The 22,099-nt window shown below is 39.5% G+C and overlaps 1 protein-coding gene across 7 annotated transcripts in view; it reads right to left on the bottom strand.

Moving 5' to 3' along the window:
* The window catches only part of CTNNA2 (catenin alpha 2), a 1,267,385-nt gene that overhangs the window by 67,739 nt on the left and 1,177,547 nt on the right, over positions 1–22,099 (bottom strand). For all 7 annotated transcript variants that reach the window (XM_051842711.2, XM_051842709.2, XM_051842710.2 and 4 more), the window contains one exon: positions 6,379–6,530. In XM_051842711.2, coding sequence (XP_051698671.1) covers positions 6,379–6,530 — 152 coding nt within the window. The remainder of the gene's footprint in view (positions 1–6,378; positions 6,531–22,099) is intronic.

Below are 22,099 nucleotides of genomic sequence, written 5' to 3' on the forward strand. Positions count from 1 at the left end.
TCGACAATAGCCTACATAAGGAAGCAAAATGGAAAACAAAAACTTCTGAAACATTCAGGATCATTTCACCTGGAGATGGGCATAAAATGTAGTAAGGACCATTATATCAAATTCTCATTGGGAGAATGCATTGGCAACTGAGTGATGCATTAGGAAAGATTTTCTAGTAGAGCTGTAAGTCTTTAGAATGAGTTGCCTACTGAAAAAGAATTTTAGATTTGAAGTCTACATATATAAATGTCCCTACTTGAGATGATTGGCTACTAGCATCACCAGCCTGGAGATCTGTAGACCCCTTAATTGGTCCCTCTTCTTCTGCCCTTACACCATATGTTCTATTCTCATTGAATAGCCAGAGAGGACCCTTTAAGATCTAAGCCATACTATTTGAGGCCCCTGCCTTGAATAACCATTGGTACCTACCTCATGCAAAACTATCCTTAGGCTTTTGGTCTAGCTTTGAACTCTGGCCTTTGCATTTTCCATTCCCTCGGTCTGGAACATATTGCCCCCAAATACCTTTCATGGCTTAGTTTCTCCTCAAATGTCACCCAGTCACTTGGCACCCTTCAGAATATCCACTTATTATATGCTCACCTGGAGTAGTCTCTTTCCATATCACCTAGGCTTTCTCCATGTCACAGTATGTGGGATTATATTTTCTTGTTTATTTCACTTTCCACTAAAGATATATAAATTTCAGGAGGGTAGAGACTTCTGTCAACTTTGCTCACCTCAGTATTTAGGATAGCTCCAATAGCGTGGGTCATGTAGTAATCATTCAACAAATATTTGATAAATGACCAACACTAAATCACCATTTAAAAAAACTCACACTTAATTATTTACACTGCAATTCAGAAAACAAAATTAGAGACCTTATAAGGACCATGTTGATTACCTGGATGAAGAAAATCTTTACTGTGTAAATAACTTTTGCTTCTAAAGTATTTTTAATCCTCTATATTCCAGCTGTTAAATATGCTCCAATATTTGCAATTTTGATAATACAGTTGATGTATTTAAGAAATTCTATTTCCCTAATCAATTATTTAATAGTAAATGCCATCACAGCAGGATGAAGGAAAGACAAATTTATTGGGAACCTACTGAGTTCTTGGTCTATGTTAGTCCTTTATAGCTGTGGCAATATTTGTCTCCATTTACAGACAAGGAAATTGAAGTGGAGAGAGTTCTTACATATAACTCCAGAAGAGTCACAATAGAGTCTCCAAACTACACTGCTACACAGAACCCTAGGTCTCATCATGTTTGCATGAGTGCCTCTAATCTGAAGAAACAAAATCAAAAGACACTAACTGCTCTTTGGATGAAGTAGTTTAATTGATGTATCATTTTTTGCAACTAACATATACTACTATACTACTTCTCAAATTTGAGTAGATACCTGTTAATTCCTTTTTTCGAAAAAGATGTATCTATTTATTTGAAAGTCAAAAATACAGAGAGAGACAAGGAAGAACCTTCCATCTGCTGGTTCATTCCTCCAATGGCTGCAACAGCCATGGTCAGGCCTAAGCAAGGAGTTTCTTGTGGTTCTCCCACGTGGGTGCAGGCACCCAAGCACTTGGGCTATCTTTCACACCTTTTCCAGATACATTAGCAGGGAGCTGGAGTAGAAATGGAGCAGCTGGGACTGAAACCAGTTCCCATATGGGATGTTATATGGCAGAGACTTAACCTTCTATACCACAGTACCAGCCCCTATTAATTCTTGAGATTGCTTCTCATCACAGTGATCACTCCATACTAAGCTTCAAAATACGTATTATCAAAAGGTATGTGCCAACTGAGTGCCTCAACCATCAACTATCTTCAACTAACATTGCCCTCAGAATCCAAGAGATATCCGTGTATTACCCTCAAAATTGTAAATACTTGAAAGTGCTGCAAAGTATCTGTATACATAGTTTGGAAGATGTAAAGATAAACAACAGATCTTTATCCCAACTATGTCCCAGGCTGTTATTTCCCCTGCCCTGCTTTTGAAATTATCACATGTGAACAAATTAGTGGGTTTTAATCACAATTTGAGAGGCAGGGGGAAGAGACAGACAGCGAGAAAGGGTAAGAACAAGTGCTCCAATCTACTGGTTCACTCCCAAATGCCCAAAATCGGTAGAGCTGGACTGAGCTGTAGTCAGGAACTCAATATATGTTTCTCGGATGGATGGAAGGAACCAAATTTCTTGAGCCATCACTCCTATCTCCCAGAGTCTCCATCAGCAAGAATCTGCAGTCAGGTGCCAGAGTCATTTATCAAACCCAGGCACTCTCATATGGAGCATGGACACCTCCATCACTAGGCCAAATACACATCATACTAAGCAAGTTTAGTAGGTAGGTATCATTGTACATTTTTGAGGGTCATTCTCATGAGTATCAACTACTCTCTAATTTTATACAGACTTCCTGATACTAAGATATTTATCAATTTTCAACACTGAACGTTTAAGTCCTTGGGTCTTAAACATATACTAGGTCAGCATTATTTGTAGATTTTGGATGGTGAATTTTACTACTAAGATTTATCTGTAATACCAAAATCAGTGCTCATAATGCTTTGCAGTTACTCCTGGACATAAAAGAGCATCAAAGAATTTCAGTCACCCAACACGCATACTCCCCACTAAGGTAAAACACCACAGTGCTGTGCCTTCTTGAAGCTCTCGTATTGTTAACAAGTGTCATTTCCATGGTTTATTTACTGTCACTTTTTTGTGGTTTTTGTTAGTGATTTCCCTGCTGAAAATGGCCCTCAAGAGTAGTGCTAAAATGTTGTCAAGTGCTAAAATGCTGCACTGTTCCCAGGTGCAAAGAGAACATCTGTGGATGATAAGCTTTGTTCAACCACGAGTCTGGACCACTGGCTTGGAGTTCGATGTTAAGGCATCAACAAAACCTATCAAATAGGGCTCCTTTAAACAATAGTGCCCATGAAGCAAGGTTGGGTATAGATTGATTGATAAAACCATGACCAGAGGCTCAGAGGATCCTCACCTTGTACTCCCTGCTAAGGGCAATGGTTCAGTATTCCCTAATTTAATGTTCACAGTGAATTGATGGGATTTGTAACCATTTCAAATAATGAAAGCTTATTTTATACTGGTCTGACAGATTTGCTTAGTTTTCATAATGCCTTATGGGGATAACCAGAAAATTCCTGGGTACCTAACAAATCAGAGAACACGGTGAGCAAGAAACAAGCCTCATGAAGCATGGCAAGAGTAGACTAGCTGCAAGAGAGACGCAGCACCCTGAAAGGCGAGCTTGGACATACAAAGGGCAAGCTTTGCCCTCCCACAGTAGCTTGAAGCTGCCCTGGAGCGCTCAGATACTGACATCATCATTAAATATATATTGATTGCCAGAAGGCAAGGTGATGGAGAATTTGACCCTTCAAGGTCCTTTCTATATCCCTACTTTTGGGAAAAAAAATAAGTTTTTTTTTTCTTTTTCAAATTACAATCAACACTTTAGAATAGGTTAGGAGGAAAAAAATAGCTTCACTTTTCTTGCTGTTTTCTTTAGTATAATGAACTTTTTGAAAGTAGACAGTTTTCAGAGTGAAAATGAAGAAATTATTTAAGTAAAAAATGAATCCATTTGTTCAAGTAAAAAAATGAAGCCCTTTGGGTGCTGATATGGATTGTAAAAATAACTATTTGCACATACTGTACACTTCTCCCTTCCTAAATTTTAAGTGGTATGAAATCCATCTGATGAGATCACTTGAAATGTCCGGACAAAGGAACGACACTTCATATGACAACGATACAGCATTTTATCTAAAATCACGGGTTTTTTACAGCTCATGAATGAATACATGAATGATGGCTATAAACTTCTTCCTCCTCTCAGATAAATGGTTGTCACAAAAATGTGAAGGCTAACAAAGCAGAAAAATGGCAAAAGAGGGAATATTTCTTGAGGATTATAATGGGATTTAGTGCCAAATGCTTTGAAAACATAACGCTCATGGTCTATTACCTTATTTCACAAGTTAGTATGTAATGGGGAAAATGATCTAATTTGTCACAGCCTTGAAGGCTGATCATCCTTCCTTTCCCTCTTCTTCGATTTTCTCAACTTGGTTCCTTTCCTGTGTTTCAAGGGAGACCTCTCTTCCTCCCTCCCTTCCTCCCATCCCCTATCTCGTCAGTATTAATTAGGCAGTGTGCCAGACAACACACCATAGTAAATAAAAAAAAAGATAGCCTTTGCTTTGCAAAATATTAGTCTTGACAAAGGACTAGAAAGAAAATAGTGTGCCAAATATTATCATAAACAAAGTTATAGGTGGTCAAAGGATAGGGTTACTGTTGAAGGAGAAAATCCAAGGTACGACTTGAAAGATAATCAAGGTTTGGCAGGTATAACAAGGGCAGATTAGAAGTGCAGGAAATTACTCCGACACACTTGAAATTCTACATTTAAACTCCATGTTAAGTATAATTAGTATTGTCAGATACAACTTATCAAATGCTCTGATTATTGTGACTTGATCATGCAAATACTGTGAAAGACATTTAACATGAAAACAGGCAAGTGTACTCAAAAATGACAAGGTGGTGACACGGCTCACGAGTGGAGGGCTTGCTGGATGTTTCCAGTGAAGTATGGATGTCAATGAAGACCAAAAAGTGACTCTGGTGATGCTACTTCAGCCTGCTTAGATCACTTCAAAAGCCACAAAAGGAACATGCTGGGGTCTAGATACTGCAGACCAAGACAACTGCACCTGTATTCAATAGCTCTACCAAGATGTGGCATACAATCAATACCTTATCTAGAACCCTCAAAGGACTAGGGATGTGTTGCACACAAAGAATACAACAACACAGAAAGTTCTTGAAATACCTGAGGGATCATCCAGAGAAAATTAAGTCGCTTGTCATTATTATGTTACGATTTTTTTGGTGGGAGATGTTGGTTTAGGTTGTCTACGATTCACCCTGGGAGATAACTTTCAAAATGTGCTAGCAGATACCTCATGACTTCATTGATGAGTCCCAGCTGTAGAAGCTGAGGGTCGTCTGGTGGTTGCTTTGTGCAACACAGTGGCCACTAGCTGTCTGGAGCTATTGAGCACCTTAAATGTGGCAGGTGCCATAAATTCAAATAAAATTTTGGATATGTTCAGGTAATTAAAAGATAGTTAATTATAATTCAAATAATAATTCTGGTTTTTTTTATTTCTAATATGTCTACTAGAAAATTTTAAACTATAAATGTGACTCCCATTATATTTCTATTGGACATCATGTTCTTGAGCTTAGCAATGCCACAGTCCCATCTCTATTTCAGTAATGGCCACAGATTTATCATCAATTGTGCTTTTGCATAAGCAGTTCATTTGAATAAACAGTTCTGTGAATAATAAAGGTATTTTAACATTGCTGTGCTAAATTCTTGGTAAGGAAAGAAGAAAATAGATTATTGCAGTGGAATATTACGCAGCAGTTAAATGGAAGGAAGTGAGCTTTCTGTTAAAATAGAAAAACAAAGGCATACTGCAAATGAGCAAACTAAGTTGCAAATATTATATGATTTGTAAAGTTAACTATATTTTCTAGGCCCATGTTTACAAATAATTGCATTAACAATGGTTAGAAACATGTACTTTCCTCACAACACAAGTTTGGGGGTGAGAGGATAAAATTTGTTCTAAGACTACCTAGCTTTATTTATAAGATCAGGAAGACTTTGTACAAGAAGAATGTAATTATTTATCATAGTATATTTGCAAAGTAACAGAGAAAATGTCAAAAAGTTCATGGAAAACAGAATTAAATGAAGCTATTTTCATGCCAAAAGAATTAGAACTATCTATGGGTGAGATCTTCAAAAAGTCCATGGAAATGTACATTGTGAAAAAATTAAGCACACGTTTCCATTTTTCACACCTCAATAAGCTTATCACTTAATGCCGTTTCCATGAACTTTTTCAGATCCCCTCTCTTGATTTTTCATTTTCATTACTATTTATTGTTGTAAGTGCTTCTAAACTGAGTACTTTGACTTCTTTCCAGCCCCTGATTTTCTGATCCTAACAGTGGTATTGAACAAGAGGTACAAATGGAAAAGAGCAAGGGTCCACCTGGGTCAGTGCAAAGTTTAGGAAATGACACGTTCAAAAAGCAGCCAGGACATCACACTTTGGGCTATTCAAAGCTAATCTGGGTTTGCTGGAACAATTCACCCCTATAAGTAAAAAGTCCACTTTGTCTGACAAAATAAGGAGCCAAACAGCTTACCAAAATAAACTGAGTAACCGGAAAATCAAGAAGACAGTTAACTCTTTGGATTCCCAACTAGAAGCTCTGATCAATTCTGAGCTACAGAGGCCTCACATACCCTGATCATCAGCACAGCCTTTCTGATGTCCCGGACACCATCATACACCAGGCGAGAGGCATCGATGAACTCGTTCTCTTCAAAAGGCTGAGGGACATTGGCGCTCAGAGCTTCAATGGCAACCTCAACTTGTTCAGCAAATCGTGGCATCACTGTGTTTAAAAAAAAAAAAAAAAAAAAGCAATGGTTTACACAATCTGTTCTCCATTATATCTCATTCCAGCCACTGGACAAGGTGATAGGCCCGGAGGGTGTACCAAAAGTCCACTGGAGCAAGATCGCCATCTGTCCAGCTGCAGTGGGTCCAGTTTAGTGATCTTTATGCCATTTACTTCCAAAGCAAACTGTTATTTCATGCATGCAAATGGTTTACAAAAGTATTTTTTTTGAAACCTGCCTATGGTATGTTGGTAAAATAGGTTTCATGTGCTGCTAAAATGAATTCCACTTGAGCTCACTAACAGCTTTGGAACTTTGGTCAAGTTTTCTTAACTCTTCTAACCCTATTTGTCTGAAAAATATACTCACATCCTGCCTCAAGTTTCAATGGTATCATGCATACAAATTATTGGGTAGAATCTGGATCTTAGAAAATACAAATACAGGCCGGTGCTGCGACTCACTAGGCTAATCCTCTGCCTGCGGCGCCGGCACACCGGGTTCTAGTCCCGGTTGGGACGCCAGATTCTGTCCCGGTTGCCCCTCTTCCAGGCAAGCTCTCTGCTGTGGCCAGGGAGTGCAGTGGAGGATGGCCCAAGTGCTTGGACCCTGCACCCCATGGGAGACCAGGAGAAGCACCTGGCTCCTGCCATCGGATCAGCGCGGTGCGCTGGCCGCAGCGCGCCGGCCGCGGTGGCCATTGGAGGGTGAACCAACGGCAAAGGAAGACCTTTCTCTCTGTCTCTCTCTCTCACTGTCCACTCTGCCTGTCAAAAAAAAAAAAAAAAAAAAAAAAAAAAAAAAAAAAAAAAAAAAGAAAGAAAGAAAGAAAAAGAAAAAGAAAAAGAAAAAGAAAAAGAAAAGAAATGAAAATACCAATACAAGTTGCTTCACCCACATGATTTCGAAATAAATGTGTATGAAATGGCCCGACCCATTCTCCTCGTGTTGGGTATGAGAGACCTGAGAGATATGGGCACAGGGATGGAAGGAGGCTGTGGAAGGGCTGTGCAAGAGACAAGAGGGCAAACTCTGGATAGCGCAGCATAAGGACTTAGAGTTAAGACCAATGGGCTCAATGCTAAACTGTTCCACTTAATCATGATCATCTTGATGTGAAAAAAGGGTACATATTTAACTTTCTAAAATGCTGACATCTCTTATTCATAGGGACATCTGCACACACGCTAGAGATTTATGCAAAGTAAACTCCGAAATGTCTAAAATTCTCCATTGACTAAAAAAATGCTGATTCACTAATTCCCAAAAAATTGATTCAATTTTCTCAGCTCTTATCTGGTAACAATCAATTCATATCACAAATGAAAGCCAAAAACACAATTGCTTTTCTTTACAAGGACAATAAAATAGAAACAACACTGATGTATTTCCACTTCTGAAATTCCATGCCTGACTCATCCTTGTTCTCCTTTTCCTCCTTGGTGGACACTTTAACATTCATTTTAATCCCCGGTGTGAGGAATTCTGCTACATTACTTTACCCTCTAGGGTCAGAGTATTCAAGATAAAACATTCCTAGAAAAATGAGTTTGCACCAAGAAATGCCAAACATTGTTTAAAAAGAAAGGAGTGGGGATGCTGGAGAAACAAATTAGAATAACCATCCTTTGAATAGAGGTTATCAAAACCAACACACAGTTGTGGGTGAATTTCCATCTTTGGGGGAATACTATGATTTGAAAATGGTTTGTGCCCTCTGAAACTAATGCTGGAGTTTCATCTCCGTCTGAGCATTAAGACAATGGACTTAATTGGAATGTGGTGTTTAGAAGCGGGGCCTGTGGGAGGAGGCTTGAATTAGAGGAGGTTATCAGGGTGAGGCCCAGATCACTAAATACTGAAGAGAGACACTAGAGGATAGACCCACACTGTGCACTGCCAGTCTCCTGCTGTGTGATGCCCTGCGTCACCCTGGGACTCGACCACGAGTCATCACTAGATGTGGCCCTGCAACCTGGGACTTCCGGGCCTTGAGTCCAAAGAAACCTCTTTCCTTTAAAACTGACCCAGTCTGGGATAATTGTGTTGTTAGCAACAGAAAATGGACTAAGACAGTGAGTGGATTACGGTGACTGGTTCTCTTTATGACCTGAATTTATCATTTGAGTTTTTGACCTGCAATTTTTTGGGGTAAATATTCAACTATATTGCTGCAAATATGAACAAAACAGAAGGGATGGATTAGCTGATATCTTTGATCCTTAAGCAATGTATACATGTAGTCAAAACATTACACTGTGCTCCATAAATATGTACAATTTTGTTTCAATTAAAATAAAGTTTAAAAACTTATGTTTAAGGCCGGCGCCGCGGCTCACTAGGCTAATCCTCCGCCTTGCGGCGCCAGCATACGGGGTTCTAGTCCCTCTCGAGGCGCCGGATTCTGTCCCGGTTGCCCCTCTTCCAGGCAAGCTCTCTACTGTGGCCAGGGAGTGCAGTGGAGGATGGCCCAAGTGCTTGGGCCCTGCACTCGCAGGGGAGACCAGGATAAGTACCTGGCTCCTGCCATCGGATCAGCACCATGCACCGGCCACAGCGGCCATTGGAGGGTGAACCAACGGCAAAAGGAAGACCTTTCTCTCTGTTTCTCTCTCTCACTGTCCACTCTTCCTGTCAAAAAAAAAAAAAACAAACAAAAAAAAAAACAACAACTTATGTTTAAAACACTGACTAAAAACTGGACACTTCAGTTTTCCACCTATGTTGGCATTAAACTTTTTTGTATTATTGAATGATACAGATCATTAACATTGACCTCCATAGGCATGAAAATATTTTTGTGTGTATTTGCCATTTGGAGACAAATATTTTTCCTCAATAAAATTATGTATCTCCCTTTTTTTCTGAAATGGAAAATTTATAAATTATGCTAATTTCCTCTGATTGCTGGCTAAGGCATCATCATTAGTGATGTTATAGATTTTATATGATACTATCAGGTAACGCTACAATGCAAAAGATTACTCACCCCTCTTATATAACTTATAACAGATTAGTACTCCTATACACAAAGAAGAAATAGTCCTACAAATCGGTAAGAAAACTATTAGAAAAACTGACAAAGATTAAGACTGGATCCACAGGAAAGAAATCCATATTAGTGATAAAAACAAAATAAGATGTTTGACTTCACTAATAATTTGAAAAATAATAACTGAGATATCACTTCATAACCCTTAAGACAGACAAACTAAAGCACAATGACATTAACCTTACTGAGCATGTAGACAAAATTTTGAGAACCCACCTATAGCAAAAAGGAATGCAAAAAAGTACATATCAATTAAATGAGCATTTTTCTAGTAAAATGAAGCTTTCTGCTCACAAACAGAGGCTAAGGCTTGGCAAAGTATTAACTTCCAAAAGGTGCTGATGAGGGATGAGCAGATTTTACATTGGAGTTACATGTACAGTCTGCAGTACAGTTGTTTCCTGTTAGGTTGTATATTCAAAGAGTAGGGAAGAAGAAAATTATGTAAATCCTGAGAAGGAAAAATAACGGCTTTAAGGGAGCTTTGTTGTTTCTCCACAGCCTATCCCTGCTCCAGTGGAATCCCTGCAACTCCGTGGAATCACTGTGGAATGCTTACTCTAGATCCACACCTGAGTGGGACAAGATGGAGTTAGGCATGTGAATCAGGGACATTAAACTGCATAAATCCTAAGGCCAAATTTTGAGCAGGAAAAGCAAACTAAAAAGATTATTCCTTGTGAGAAGTTTAAAAATACACAACAGTACTTTCACATAATTTAAATGTATATGCATTTTTTATATCTTGTTATAGATCTTAAGTAGAGTGATTATCTTTAAGGAGGGAAGAAGAGGTATTTGTACTATCAGCCTATTGGTTTGTATCCTTCAATCTTTTCATAATCCGAGGATTTAAAATGAGATCAATACATTGTTTTGTTTTAGATTTTTTATTTATTTGACAGGTAGAGTTATAGACAGTGAGAGAGAGAGACAGAGAGAAAGGTCTTCCTTTTCCGCTGGTTCACTCTCCAAATAGCCGCCGCGGCCGGAACTATGCCGATCTGAAGTCAGGAGCCAGGTGCCTCCTCCTGGTCTCCCATGCAGGTGCAAGGTGCCCAAGCACTTGGGCCATCCTCCACTGCCTTCCCGGGCCACAGCAGAGAGCTGGACTGGAAGAGGGGCAGCCGGGACTAGAACCCGGCAACCATATGGGATGCTGGTGCTGCAGGTGGAGGATTAACCAAGTAAGCCATGGAGCCAGCCCCACATTGTTTTTTTTGTTTGTTTGTTTGTTTTTTTGTTTGTTTTTTCAGAGCTCTGTTCCATAAGAATAAGTACCACCTTAAAAATAATCTAGCTGTTCTATCATATGGTGGCCCAGAACATAAGAGAAACCAATTTGATCAATAGATTTAAGTGAAGAAGTCCCTCAGAAATTCTGAGTACAATCAACTTTTTAATATTCTACCTTAATAACTGCCAGGCAGAAGGATGTGTCATTCCCACCACCCACCCTACAACCCCCACAAGCACCTCTCTATTCCCATGAAGATTGTGCTGTTGCTTTATTTGTGCATCCTGAAGAAAGAAGTAAGAAGGAAAATGCAGGGGTTACATATTAGCTTGTTTCAACAACCTCCAGGTCTCATTTTGTGCCCATGGGAGCAAGAACACTAAAACCAGTGGGGACAATCTTCTTGAGAGAGGCTGAGACACAGAACATTCTGCTGCTGCTCCAAAACCCTAAGTCTGTTGCAGGGCACTCTAAGTGTACCACCAAGGAACAAAGAATCCCTTGAGTGACATTAAAATGTCAAGGCCTCATGTGAACAAAGGGGCTGTTTAGCTGGCATTGTCAGGAGAGGCAGAGGCATATTAGGACAGAAGCACCATTAGCCTCTGAATGAAAAAAAAAAAGAGGGGGAGGTGGGGAACTGGTTGTAGAAACCTTTCCTGTTCAACTGGTGTTTCAGTTTGCAATGTAATAAATGACTTTATTATACTCCTCAAGGCAGTAAAACCTAGAACTTGAACTCAATTAATTATATTTAATGGAACTGACAAGACATTCAATTTGCTTACCACAAGTCAATGTTTTTCTGGGTCTGACCCTTTGGAACATCTTTCTCTGTGACATGCTCCGAAATACTTATTTATTCAGTACTTGGTCAACTGCGACTGCTCTTTAACCAATATACCTTTGTTCTCTATATTGCTGCTTTTTCCTGGTTCAGTTTTATCCTATTGTATTTTTAAGAATTAAAGACAGAAGTTTACAGAATGGTCCATTTTGACGACCAAAGAAAATATTTTAAAAATGAATTCCTGTAACAACTTGGTGGTGTCTGAAACATTAGATACCCCAAATACAATATTGAGTTAGAAGTCTCAAATTCCTTCAAATACGCTGCTTCTGCTTCTACCTAATTAGGACAAAACACAGCACTGCCTTTGTGATTCGCACATTATATATTAACAAGGTTTCTGATATAGGATTATATAAATAGAAGCTTCTTTCTACTTTTTGAATTACATCCAAAAATGCAGGCACCACTTTACTGATATTTATCAAAAATGCTGAATTTATTTTAGTAGCTTATGTCCTCAAAAGTTGATCAAAGTTGGAACTAAACTTATAAATTCCAGCTAGAATTTTGTATGCACAGTGCAAGCTAGCCCACAAAATGATGACATTCCAGGAGTAATGAAATCAGAGTTAAGTATGCATATAAAAATCAAGGTCGCATCATTCCGGTTTTGATCAAGATCCTAAACCAGAGGTGAGGAAGTTGTGGAATGAATCTCCTGAGAGACTTCAGAGGTACAGTTTGAGAGCACAGGGTAGGTCAGTTAAATGAACGAGAAGTTCTGCTAAAGTGCAAATAGGATTGCTGATAACCTTAAGGGCAAAAATCCAAGGTTAATTGGAGATAGTACCTATGAATATCCAAGCCAACCCATTGCCTCTCAGCAATGCCTAGAAGTCCATGCATACATTAGCTTTAAACATTTCAACTGTTTCTTATCCTGTAAAAGACACCATATAATATCTTCATCTTTATTAAGATACAAACACAATCATCTAATCCTAGCTTATACTCTGTTTTGCCACCAATTCCTCCATTTACTCTGATGTTCCAACTGGACTGGATTGCTTCTATCCCCAAATAATGTGAAGGCACACCAAATTATACCAATGTGTCAATGAGCAACTCATGCTCCCATACTAAAATTCACTCCTTCTCTTTGGCCAAGGTCAACTCCTCCTCAGTCTCCAATTTCCAGTTTGGAACTCCATCTAGAATTATGAAGCCATTTTTAACCCTTAGGTACCCCCAATTATAGTTATCTAATTTTACAGCACCCTAACCATAAACACAATATTTTAGTACTTAGAAAACTATGTTAGGGTTGTTTTCTGGCATTTCTGTATTCAGTTGCTTCCCCTGTGCGACCATCGCTCCATTCCTTGCAATTTAAGCTCATTGTACATCTGGGCACAATGAATCAGTTGGGGAGAGAAGGATGGAAAGACAAAGAATGGGATGGAGATAAGAAATAATTTGCCATCTGACATTTTATGGATAATTGAGTAGTATGAATTTCTTGTGCTGATTCTGTTTTCTGTGCATGATTCCACATTGTTTCAATAATTTTATTACAGGGACTTATGAATCATTAACCAAGTCATCAGCAGGCATTCTAGGTTTAGTCTCCAAGGACTTTTCAGAACCCTCAGCTCTGAATACTTTCAGGGCCCTTCTTTGATAGGAGGATCAACACTGAGCAAAAATAAAGATTCAGAATTTGATCCTCAAACAGTTCACCAACTCCAGTGACAACTGCATGCAAAGGGGTCCCCAACTGTGGTGGTGCATCAGCCAACACATTCTGAATGTATTCTTTGCACAAAATATATTATGAAGAAAAGAATATAGACTAAGCCCTTGTTCTAGAGAGAGAATCAGTCTAATAAGTGCAAATATAAAACAGAAAAATAAGAATGGGGACATTTGAAGACACCTCACAATAGAAAAAACTATCAGGATTGTTAATGTATTGTGGTTAATTCTAGTGCAATACTGAGTACAAGACATTCCCCTCAATACAGATATTCATTAAGCTCCATTTAAACAGTTGGAATAAAGTCAAGACTGAAGTGTTATCAGAGTAACTAGAGCTACAATGCATTGATTTGAACAGACTCTGTGAAGCAATTCCAGTGAACCCTATACCAGGAAAGTGTTGCTTGATGTTATTTCTACAGATAAAGCGTTGTTCCCTACAATGGCATCTACCAGACACTGCCAAGGCATTACTCAGATGGCTGCCAATTACACACTAGTGAAGAGGTGATGAGGAGACATTAAAGGCGAGTAGGACATGAGCCATTCAGGACCTAAACTACCCAAAGACAAGTCTGACTGACTCTTATAGGGCATATAGTGTGTCTTGCTACTTCAACACATCCATGAAGCATCATCAGTATTCAGGACCCTCAGTCTGCCATCCCGAGTCAGGGGATTCATGTTTGTGCTTTTACTCCACTCAAAAATAATGGAGGAGAAACCATGGAAGATGGCCAGCATTTTGTATTAGTATAATAATTTTAGTACAGAACTTCATAGTTATGAATTAGGTTATCAGATGGCTTTCAAGAGTCTATCAACCTGCCACAAAGTTCTTTCAAAATCCTGATCTCAGCAATCTTTGATCTCACCAATCACTTTGAGTGGGAACTTCAACTACTAGATAAATAGTAATCAAAAAGATCTGTAAGTCTGCCTCATGAATAGGATATCCACTTCAATTTCTGTAAAAAATTTATAGACCTATATACTCTATTAGGTAGACATAGGTAAGTATTCCTACAAGGTATAATATGCTATAATCCTGGTTAATCTCTTGGCTAGTAGTCCCTGCATTGTCTATACCCTTCACTTCTGACCCTAATTTTATGCACACACACACACACACACACACTCCAATCTTGGTCATGCCTTTCATCACCTCTGCCTACAGAGATTCTCCTGAGCTTCTAAATTTAATGTTTGACTCTCTAACCTTAACTCAAATACTAGTTTTTCCTAATGATGCCATTAGTTTCTTCCCTTTGACATATATACATTGTTCTCATTTACCTGTATACCAGCTTTATCTTATTTCTCTGTAGAATTCCCCAGCTCTGTCTGTCCTCTTATCCCCCAACACACTTCTCCATTCACTTTGAGCAAATCTCAGCCTTTCCTTCCCCACTACCCAGCTCTGTTATTCTGTCCTCTCCTGGTCTTAAACTGCATGGTTCCACCTTGACTCAACTGATCTTTAATGTTTTACAAGTCATTGTACGAGGCAATATGGTCATTGTGCCAGAAGTTGAGGATGTCACTACGTAGTCCCTGCTGTCAGATGTGGCCATCCTAAGTTCTATCCCAATTATGCTTTTCACTATTCTTGTTTCTGCCACGTTTGTGCATCTGTACTTAGTTATGTGTGGTAGATAGCTTGCAAGAGGGGCCCCAGTGATCCCTCTCTTAGTATCCATGCCTTTGTAATCCCCTTACCTCAAATGTGGGATGGTAATAGTGACTCCTCTGTAACCAACAGAGTAAGGCAAATGAGAAGAGATGAAAAGATATAACTTTATAAATTAGGTTACAAAAAGATTCTGTTTTCCATATTGCTTGTCCTTTCTTGTCCTCTTTTAAACAATGTATTTCTTTGAAAGGCAAAGTAACACAGGCGGAGAGAAGAGACAAAAAGATAGATCTTCCAGTTGCTAATTCAACTCCCCAAATGCCTGCTACAGCCAGAGCTAGGCTGGGGCCCTCCATCCGGATCTTCTAGATGGGTGGTGGGAACCCAGGTACTTGGGCTATCATCAGCTTCCTCCCAGGTCTATTAGCAGGAAGCTGGATCAAAAGCAGAGTAGCTGGTGTTCCGATATGGAATACAGGTGTCCCAAGCTACAGTGTAACCTGATGAGCAATGTCAGTCCCTTTTGTGGTTGTCTGGGTTGCTATTCTGATGTAAGCCTGTTGCCATGTTGTGAGTTACTATATGGAAAGTCCACATGGCAACCAAGAGATACTTCTGTTCAACAGCTAGTGAAGAACTATGACCCAAAGTCAAAGAACAAGCAAGGCACTAAGGCAACAATAAGTAAACTCAGAAATGGATTTTTCACAGTCCTGTCCAATAGCTTGAAGGTGGCCTTGTCAGAAATCTTGAGATAACAGTACTAAACAAAGCTTTCTGGAGTTTCTTGACCTTCTTTAACTATGAGATAATAATGGTAATATTAAAGTACTAAGTTTTAAGCCGGCGCCGCGGCTCACTAGGCTAATCCTCCGCCTTGCAGAGCTGGCACATGGGGTTCTAGTCCCGGTCGGGGCGCCGGATTCTGTCCCGGTTGCCCCTCTTCCAGGCCAGCTCTCTGCTGTGGCCAGGGAGTGCAGTGGAGGATGGCCCAAGTGCTTGGGCCCTGCACCCCATGGGAGACCAGGATAAGTACCTGGCTCCTGCCATCGGATCAGCACGGTGTGCCGGCCGCAGTGTGCCAGCCACGGCGGCCATTGGAGGGTGAACCAACGGCAAAAGGAAGACCTTTCTCTCTGTCTCCCTCTCTCACTGTCCACTCTGTCAAAAAAAAAAAAAAAAAAGTACTAAGTTTTAGAGTTTTTTGTTACACAGAAATACATCACCCTTTTGGACCAGCAGTTAAGACTCCACTTGTGATGCCCACATTCTATATTAAAGTGCACCGATTTCATTCCTGGCCCCACTCCCTTTCAGCTTCCTGCTAAAGAACATCCTAGTTCCTACCACCCATGTGGGAGATCTGAATTGAGTTCCCTGCTTCTGGTGTTGGTCTGGTCTAGCCTTAGCTATTGCAGATATTTAGAAAGCAAATCCAGTTGTTGGGATATTTTTCTTTCTCTTGGTGTCCCAAATAAATAAAATAGATAACTGAGTATGCATGCTATGTCACATGTAAAAATACCAGTAAAAACAGAGCACACTAAAAATTCTTCGAAATTATGGCAATAGTGCTTGGTCTAGGTTTCTGTTAGAATTGTTGGTTCTAACCAGACATATAATTCAATCTTGATATTTGATTCTGCACAAGTTATTTAACCAATTTTAGCTTCAGTTTACTCAGTATAAAACATGGATAACAACAGCTTCCCTTTACATACGGTTTACGCAGAGTTTAGAAACAATACTTTCAACAAGTTTACTATAGTTGACCCTTTGTACCTCTTGATTCAGCATCTGTGGATTCAGCTATCAGAACTACTCAGAGGGAAAAAGCACGTGTGTCTGAAGTCAACTGCTAAGACTTGGGTCTTTTTTATCTGTATTCCCTAAATATTATAGTATAACAACTATTTGCATAGCATTTACACTGTGTTAGGATTTATAAGTAATTTAGAATGAGGTAAAATTAAACAAGACAAAGTACATAGGTTATATGCAAATGTTATGCCATGTTATATAAGGGACTTGAGCACCCTCAGATTTTTTGTATCCAAGTAGTTTCTAGAACAAATCCCCTGTGCAAGTGGGGAGTAACTGTACTTGATTTTATACACAAATCTAGGCAGTGCTCTAGGCATGCGGAATAGAGTAGCAAATGACACAAATGTAGTTCTGCTTCCAAAGCACTTACAAAAAAGTTAGATGCATATAAGATGCTTGCCATGGTGCCTGTCGCATAAAAGATTCATATTAAATTGTTCCTGTAGTTATCTTCACACCACAATTTTCTGCATCCACCTGACCACACACCCTTTTCATTATTTATAACAGGCAACATCACCTATTCCCCTTTGGATAGAACTTAGAGATAGAACTGTATGATTTGACCACACAAAACAAACAGAACTTGGGGGAGATAAAGAGGTTTCTGATAACAGCACACCAATTGGTGCTGAATCTAGGAAAATCTGGGAATCTGGTACAATTTTTATGCCCTTCCCTCTTTTCTGCAGGACCACATCATCCTTGTGACAATATTACATTTTTAATATGAAATCTACCCTCAAGACATACTTTGATAAACTCATTCCTAGAGCTTTCTTTTTATCTTGATTGTCAGTAAGGCCAGTGTTGACCATTATGTTTCATTATGACCTCACCAGATCCCTGAAGAAATACTTCACCAAAAGCAGTAGTAGTTTGGGGGGAAAAAAAAATTCAAGCCCATTTTGCCTAGCTCAAATGAAATATTTAGCTCTAATAAACCTCTCAGCTTAATTTCATATTCTTGGGAAATTATTTCCTTTCTACATCAAACTCACACCACCTTAAGTTTTTAATTTATGTCAGTTGATTGAATTTAAATCCTGAGTAAAGTATCTTCAAATGGGTTTTGAACATGTGGTAGAGGCAATATAGAAATAAAACTTAGATACTTTCTTAAATGTAAATCATCCTCTGTCTAGACCCATGATATACTGGCTTTCACTATATTCTCTTGATAACACTTCATCAGGCTGGAAGATGTTTCAACACTGGAATCCAGCTTCCTCTCCTTATTTCTGGGTATCAGTCAACTGTTCTCACCTCTCCAAACACCATCATCCCATCGTGATCAGTCCCAATTCTCCCACCCTATGGGCATTCTTTAGGCTTTCTTTAGTCAGAGTCAGTCATCTGTTCTCTCTGTGGGAGTTCCTAAAGCCTGCCATTTTCATAAATTCAGGTTTGGAAAACTGCAATGTACATTTCAAACATCAAAATAAAATTCAAGCTCCAGAAGGCGATACATAACCCATGAGCTGAATTGTTTGATAAAAGATGAAAAAGGACTGCCTAGAAAAAGGAAAAAACAACAACAAGTCTGAATTCCATTCACGACAACTACCCTAAGAGAATCAGGGAGCATCCATCTGCTCCTGTCTAGACACAAATTCCGTTCCCCAAGGAAAGAAACTGCTTGCCTGGAAAGTTTTCTGATGTTTTAAAATAAGCATTTCTAAAATAATCACAAATGCTTTAAAACTTAAGAGGAAAGGATGGCATATTTAATTCTGAAACTTAAGGAATGAATAAAGAATTGAGCAAGATGCCTTATTTAGCTTACAGTGTTTGTCAAAACCGAGCTTGATAAATACAGTTTAATTTGGCATCGGTGAGGTTTAAATACTTAGATTGCATTAAGATGTAGTAAGGCACTTGCTAAGAACTTATTACACATAATTTAAGAGATTCTGATCTTGATCATTAAGTATGTAATTTTTTAAAAGGAACATAATCCTCCCAAATAAAGCACTTTGCCATTACGTTTTTTATTCTAGATGAATAAACATTTTTGAACTTTAATTTTATTCAGCCTGGAAGAAATAAAGAAGTGGTCTCAGATCTCAAGGGGTTAAAATTGTACACCAATAATACACACCCATCCATGTAGAAAGACAAGCAGAGGCCAGACTATAGGAAAACCAATATAGGCATTAAAACAGGCAATGAACAAACCAATGGGCAAATATAGATTTGGAAACACAGGACACTAGATGCAGAATGCCAGGGAAGTGATACAGTTCAGAGCCCACCATCCCTGCCCCCAGTCAGGCCTTTGTTTTCCTGGCTTTAGAAGTGTTCAGCTTACCTTTGGCTCCTTGGAGTAGGCTTCTTTTAATCTCTTTCTCTAAGGTAGGCAGCCTTTATTTCCATCAATTATTATTTGATGTTTGCCTGCTTACTGACTTGTGCCTCTACTAGACCCTAAGCAGAGAGGCCAGAGAACTCGGCTATTTTATTCCTAGTCATGTCCCTGTCCCTAGTGTGGTCTCTGCTACATGGTGGGCACACAATATGCCATGGTCATAATGTTTGTGTCCTCCAGAAATGCTACATTGAAATCCTAACCCTAAGCAATGGCATTAGGAGGTAGGGATTTTGGAGGTGATCAGATTATGAATTCATTTGTCTTCCTGAAGAGGATCAGGCATCGAGGTTTAGAGAAAGCATTTTGCCAACAAGGAAGAAACCACCTAATGTTGGCTAACAGGCAGAAGAGCAAACCAGGAAGAGCTGTCATTTTGGGGGTCACCTTTACCGTGGTCATCAGAATTCCCTGTTAAATGTATCAGTTATTTCAATTCTCCTAGCTATATGTAAAGCTTCCCATTTTCATTATGAAAACTATGTCTGGAGTATGTGTTTCCAAAGAGTTGATTGTCAGTATGTTTTTTCTGTCTCATTCAAGCACCTGTCACTGATGTGGCAACTCCCCTCCGCCATACAATCTGGATAATGGGGGTTCCCCATACTGCCTCAGTAGTACAGTTAATACATGCTGGCCACCATTGCCAGCAGCCACCAGCTCTGACCCACCAGAAAAAGATGCTAGCGCCCCTGTTCCTCCAATGTCACCATCACAGATGTCACTGGTGCCCTTGAAGTGACAAAGGAGCACCATGTCCTTTGCAGTTCTTGGGATTCTGAATCTACACTGGAGACTCACGTCTGTCCTTTTGTGTTTATTTTGAGAAAATGGGCACTAGAAAACTGCTGGTAATTCTACCATTCTGCCTCCATTTTTTAAAAGCTTTATTTGAAAGGCAGATTACAGGGAGGGAGGAAGGGAGAGACAGAAGAGGAGGCAGAGGGGGAGAGAGAAAATGAATGAGAATATGAATGAAAATTAATCTTCCCCTGCTGGTTCATTCCCCAAATGCCCGTAATAGCCAGGGCTAGGTCAGACAGAAGCCAGGACCTCCATATGGGTCTCTTGTGTGGGTAGCAGAGGCCCAAGCACTCAGGCCACCTTCCACTGCTTCCCCAAGAGCATTAGCAGGAAACTGGATTGGAAGTAGAACAGCTGGTTCATGAACCTGCACCCATAAGGGATGGTGGCATCGCAGGAGGAAGCTTAACCACTGTGCCACAATGCTGGGCTCAGCCCCCCACCCCAGATTCATAGCACGTAAATATATACTTGCAAGTATACCTATGTTCACGCCCCAAATCCCACCTGCACTCCACGTTAGGGGCTTTAGTATCAGGCTAAAATTGTGTATTATGGTACTTTCTTTTGCTAAGTTGTAGTTTCTGGAGTGACTCTTCAGTCCCTCATGCTGAATGAGCTGGGCCTTTCTGAACTGTAGCTGAACACATCATTACAAACAAGTTTGTATGGGGAAAATATTCTCATATTTCTGCATGACTAAGGATTTCTGAGAAAAAATGACAGGTAACCCGATTCAAAGGATGCTTCCATAGTGACAGATTTACAAGTCACATCTTCCAGAGATATGCATTTGCATTTCAAAGGGGGATAACACTGCAAGCCATACATTTATCCTCCCAAGGGTTGTAACATTCTAGGACCTTTCCTGGAGGGGATTTGTTCACACTCAAGAGCAAAAGTTGCTCTCCTTCCCTCAGGACGGGAAGGGGCAGCTGTGCACCAACTCCACATGAACTTCCAGAGCCATAATTTTGTGGCATTTGCCCTGTAGTACAGTCCTCTGTATGTGCAGGATCCATCTGCCTTTATCAGATTCCCCAGGAGGGAAAACAGAACATGGTGAATGGCATTGTTATGTTCTAAGTATTAAGATTATTAAGTGCCAGACTCTGAAATTTGGTTTCAGAAAAATTAATATTAAAAACTTAGCCACATTCCTAGGCTAAGTAGAATTATATAGGTATTAGTCATAAAGAAAATGTGTTTGGATAAACAATACATTGTCATCTTATTGGCTATTAAGTGGTTGAAAGCTCTGTCTCATTCTTCAAACATTTCTGATTTCCTACTATTATCAATAACGAAACTCCAACAAGTAAGTCATTTCCTCCATATCCACATCATTTCGACCTTTCAGAAACAAATTAATACACCAACAGTAAGGGATACATTATAATACATTTAAAACACATTATTATGTGTAGGCTGAACAATGTTGGTCATTACAGCTTCTGTTGAAATTCATTACTTTACACATCATTTATAGAGGAATGACAGACTGAAATGGTCCTTCCTATCTGTGATACCGATTTTTTTTCTCTTCTCAGTAAGCTCCCCCTGCCACCTTCTTCTATATGGATCTTATCTCCTTCCCTGCTTCCCCCAGTCCAGTCACAGGGATAAGACAGTTCCCCTAGGCCACCTGCTCATAAAACATCATTCCACTAGCGTCAGAAATCTGTCCAAGTAGGGGAAACACACCTCAAACAGCTAATCAGACTGCTTCCCTTATAAATGTAGAAGGAAAAGAAATCTACCTAGGAACATTGAGCTGTGAGTTCAAGGCTGGTGGTGGACACATTATTCATTATTCTCTATTACAAAAAAGAAAGCATGATATCCTAAATTTTTGTATTCATTTAATCACTGCACACATACTAAGTGCTAATTATGTCATAACATCATTCTTGGCTGTGGGTATTCATAGACACACCTGCATCTGGAAATGTTCATCTAAATGTGAGCACAGCCATTTATAGTGAAGAAGACACACCAAAAGTCCAAAGACTCAGTTCTCTTGTCTCCAACTGAGACTTGAGTTAGAACATGAAGGGTAAGTTCAAAAAAATAGATTTAGTGGGGCCGGCACT

This window comes from Oryctolagus cuniculus, chromosome 2 (assembly GCF_964237555.1).
Source record: "Oryctolagus cuniculus chromosome 2, mOryCun1.1, whole genome shotgun sequence".
NCBI classification, from domain to species: domain Eukaryota; kingdom Metazoa; phylum Chordata; class Mammalia; order Lagomorpha; family Leporidae; genus Oryctolagus; species Oryctolagus cuniculus.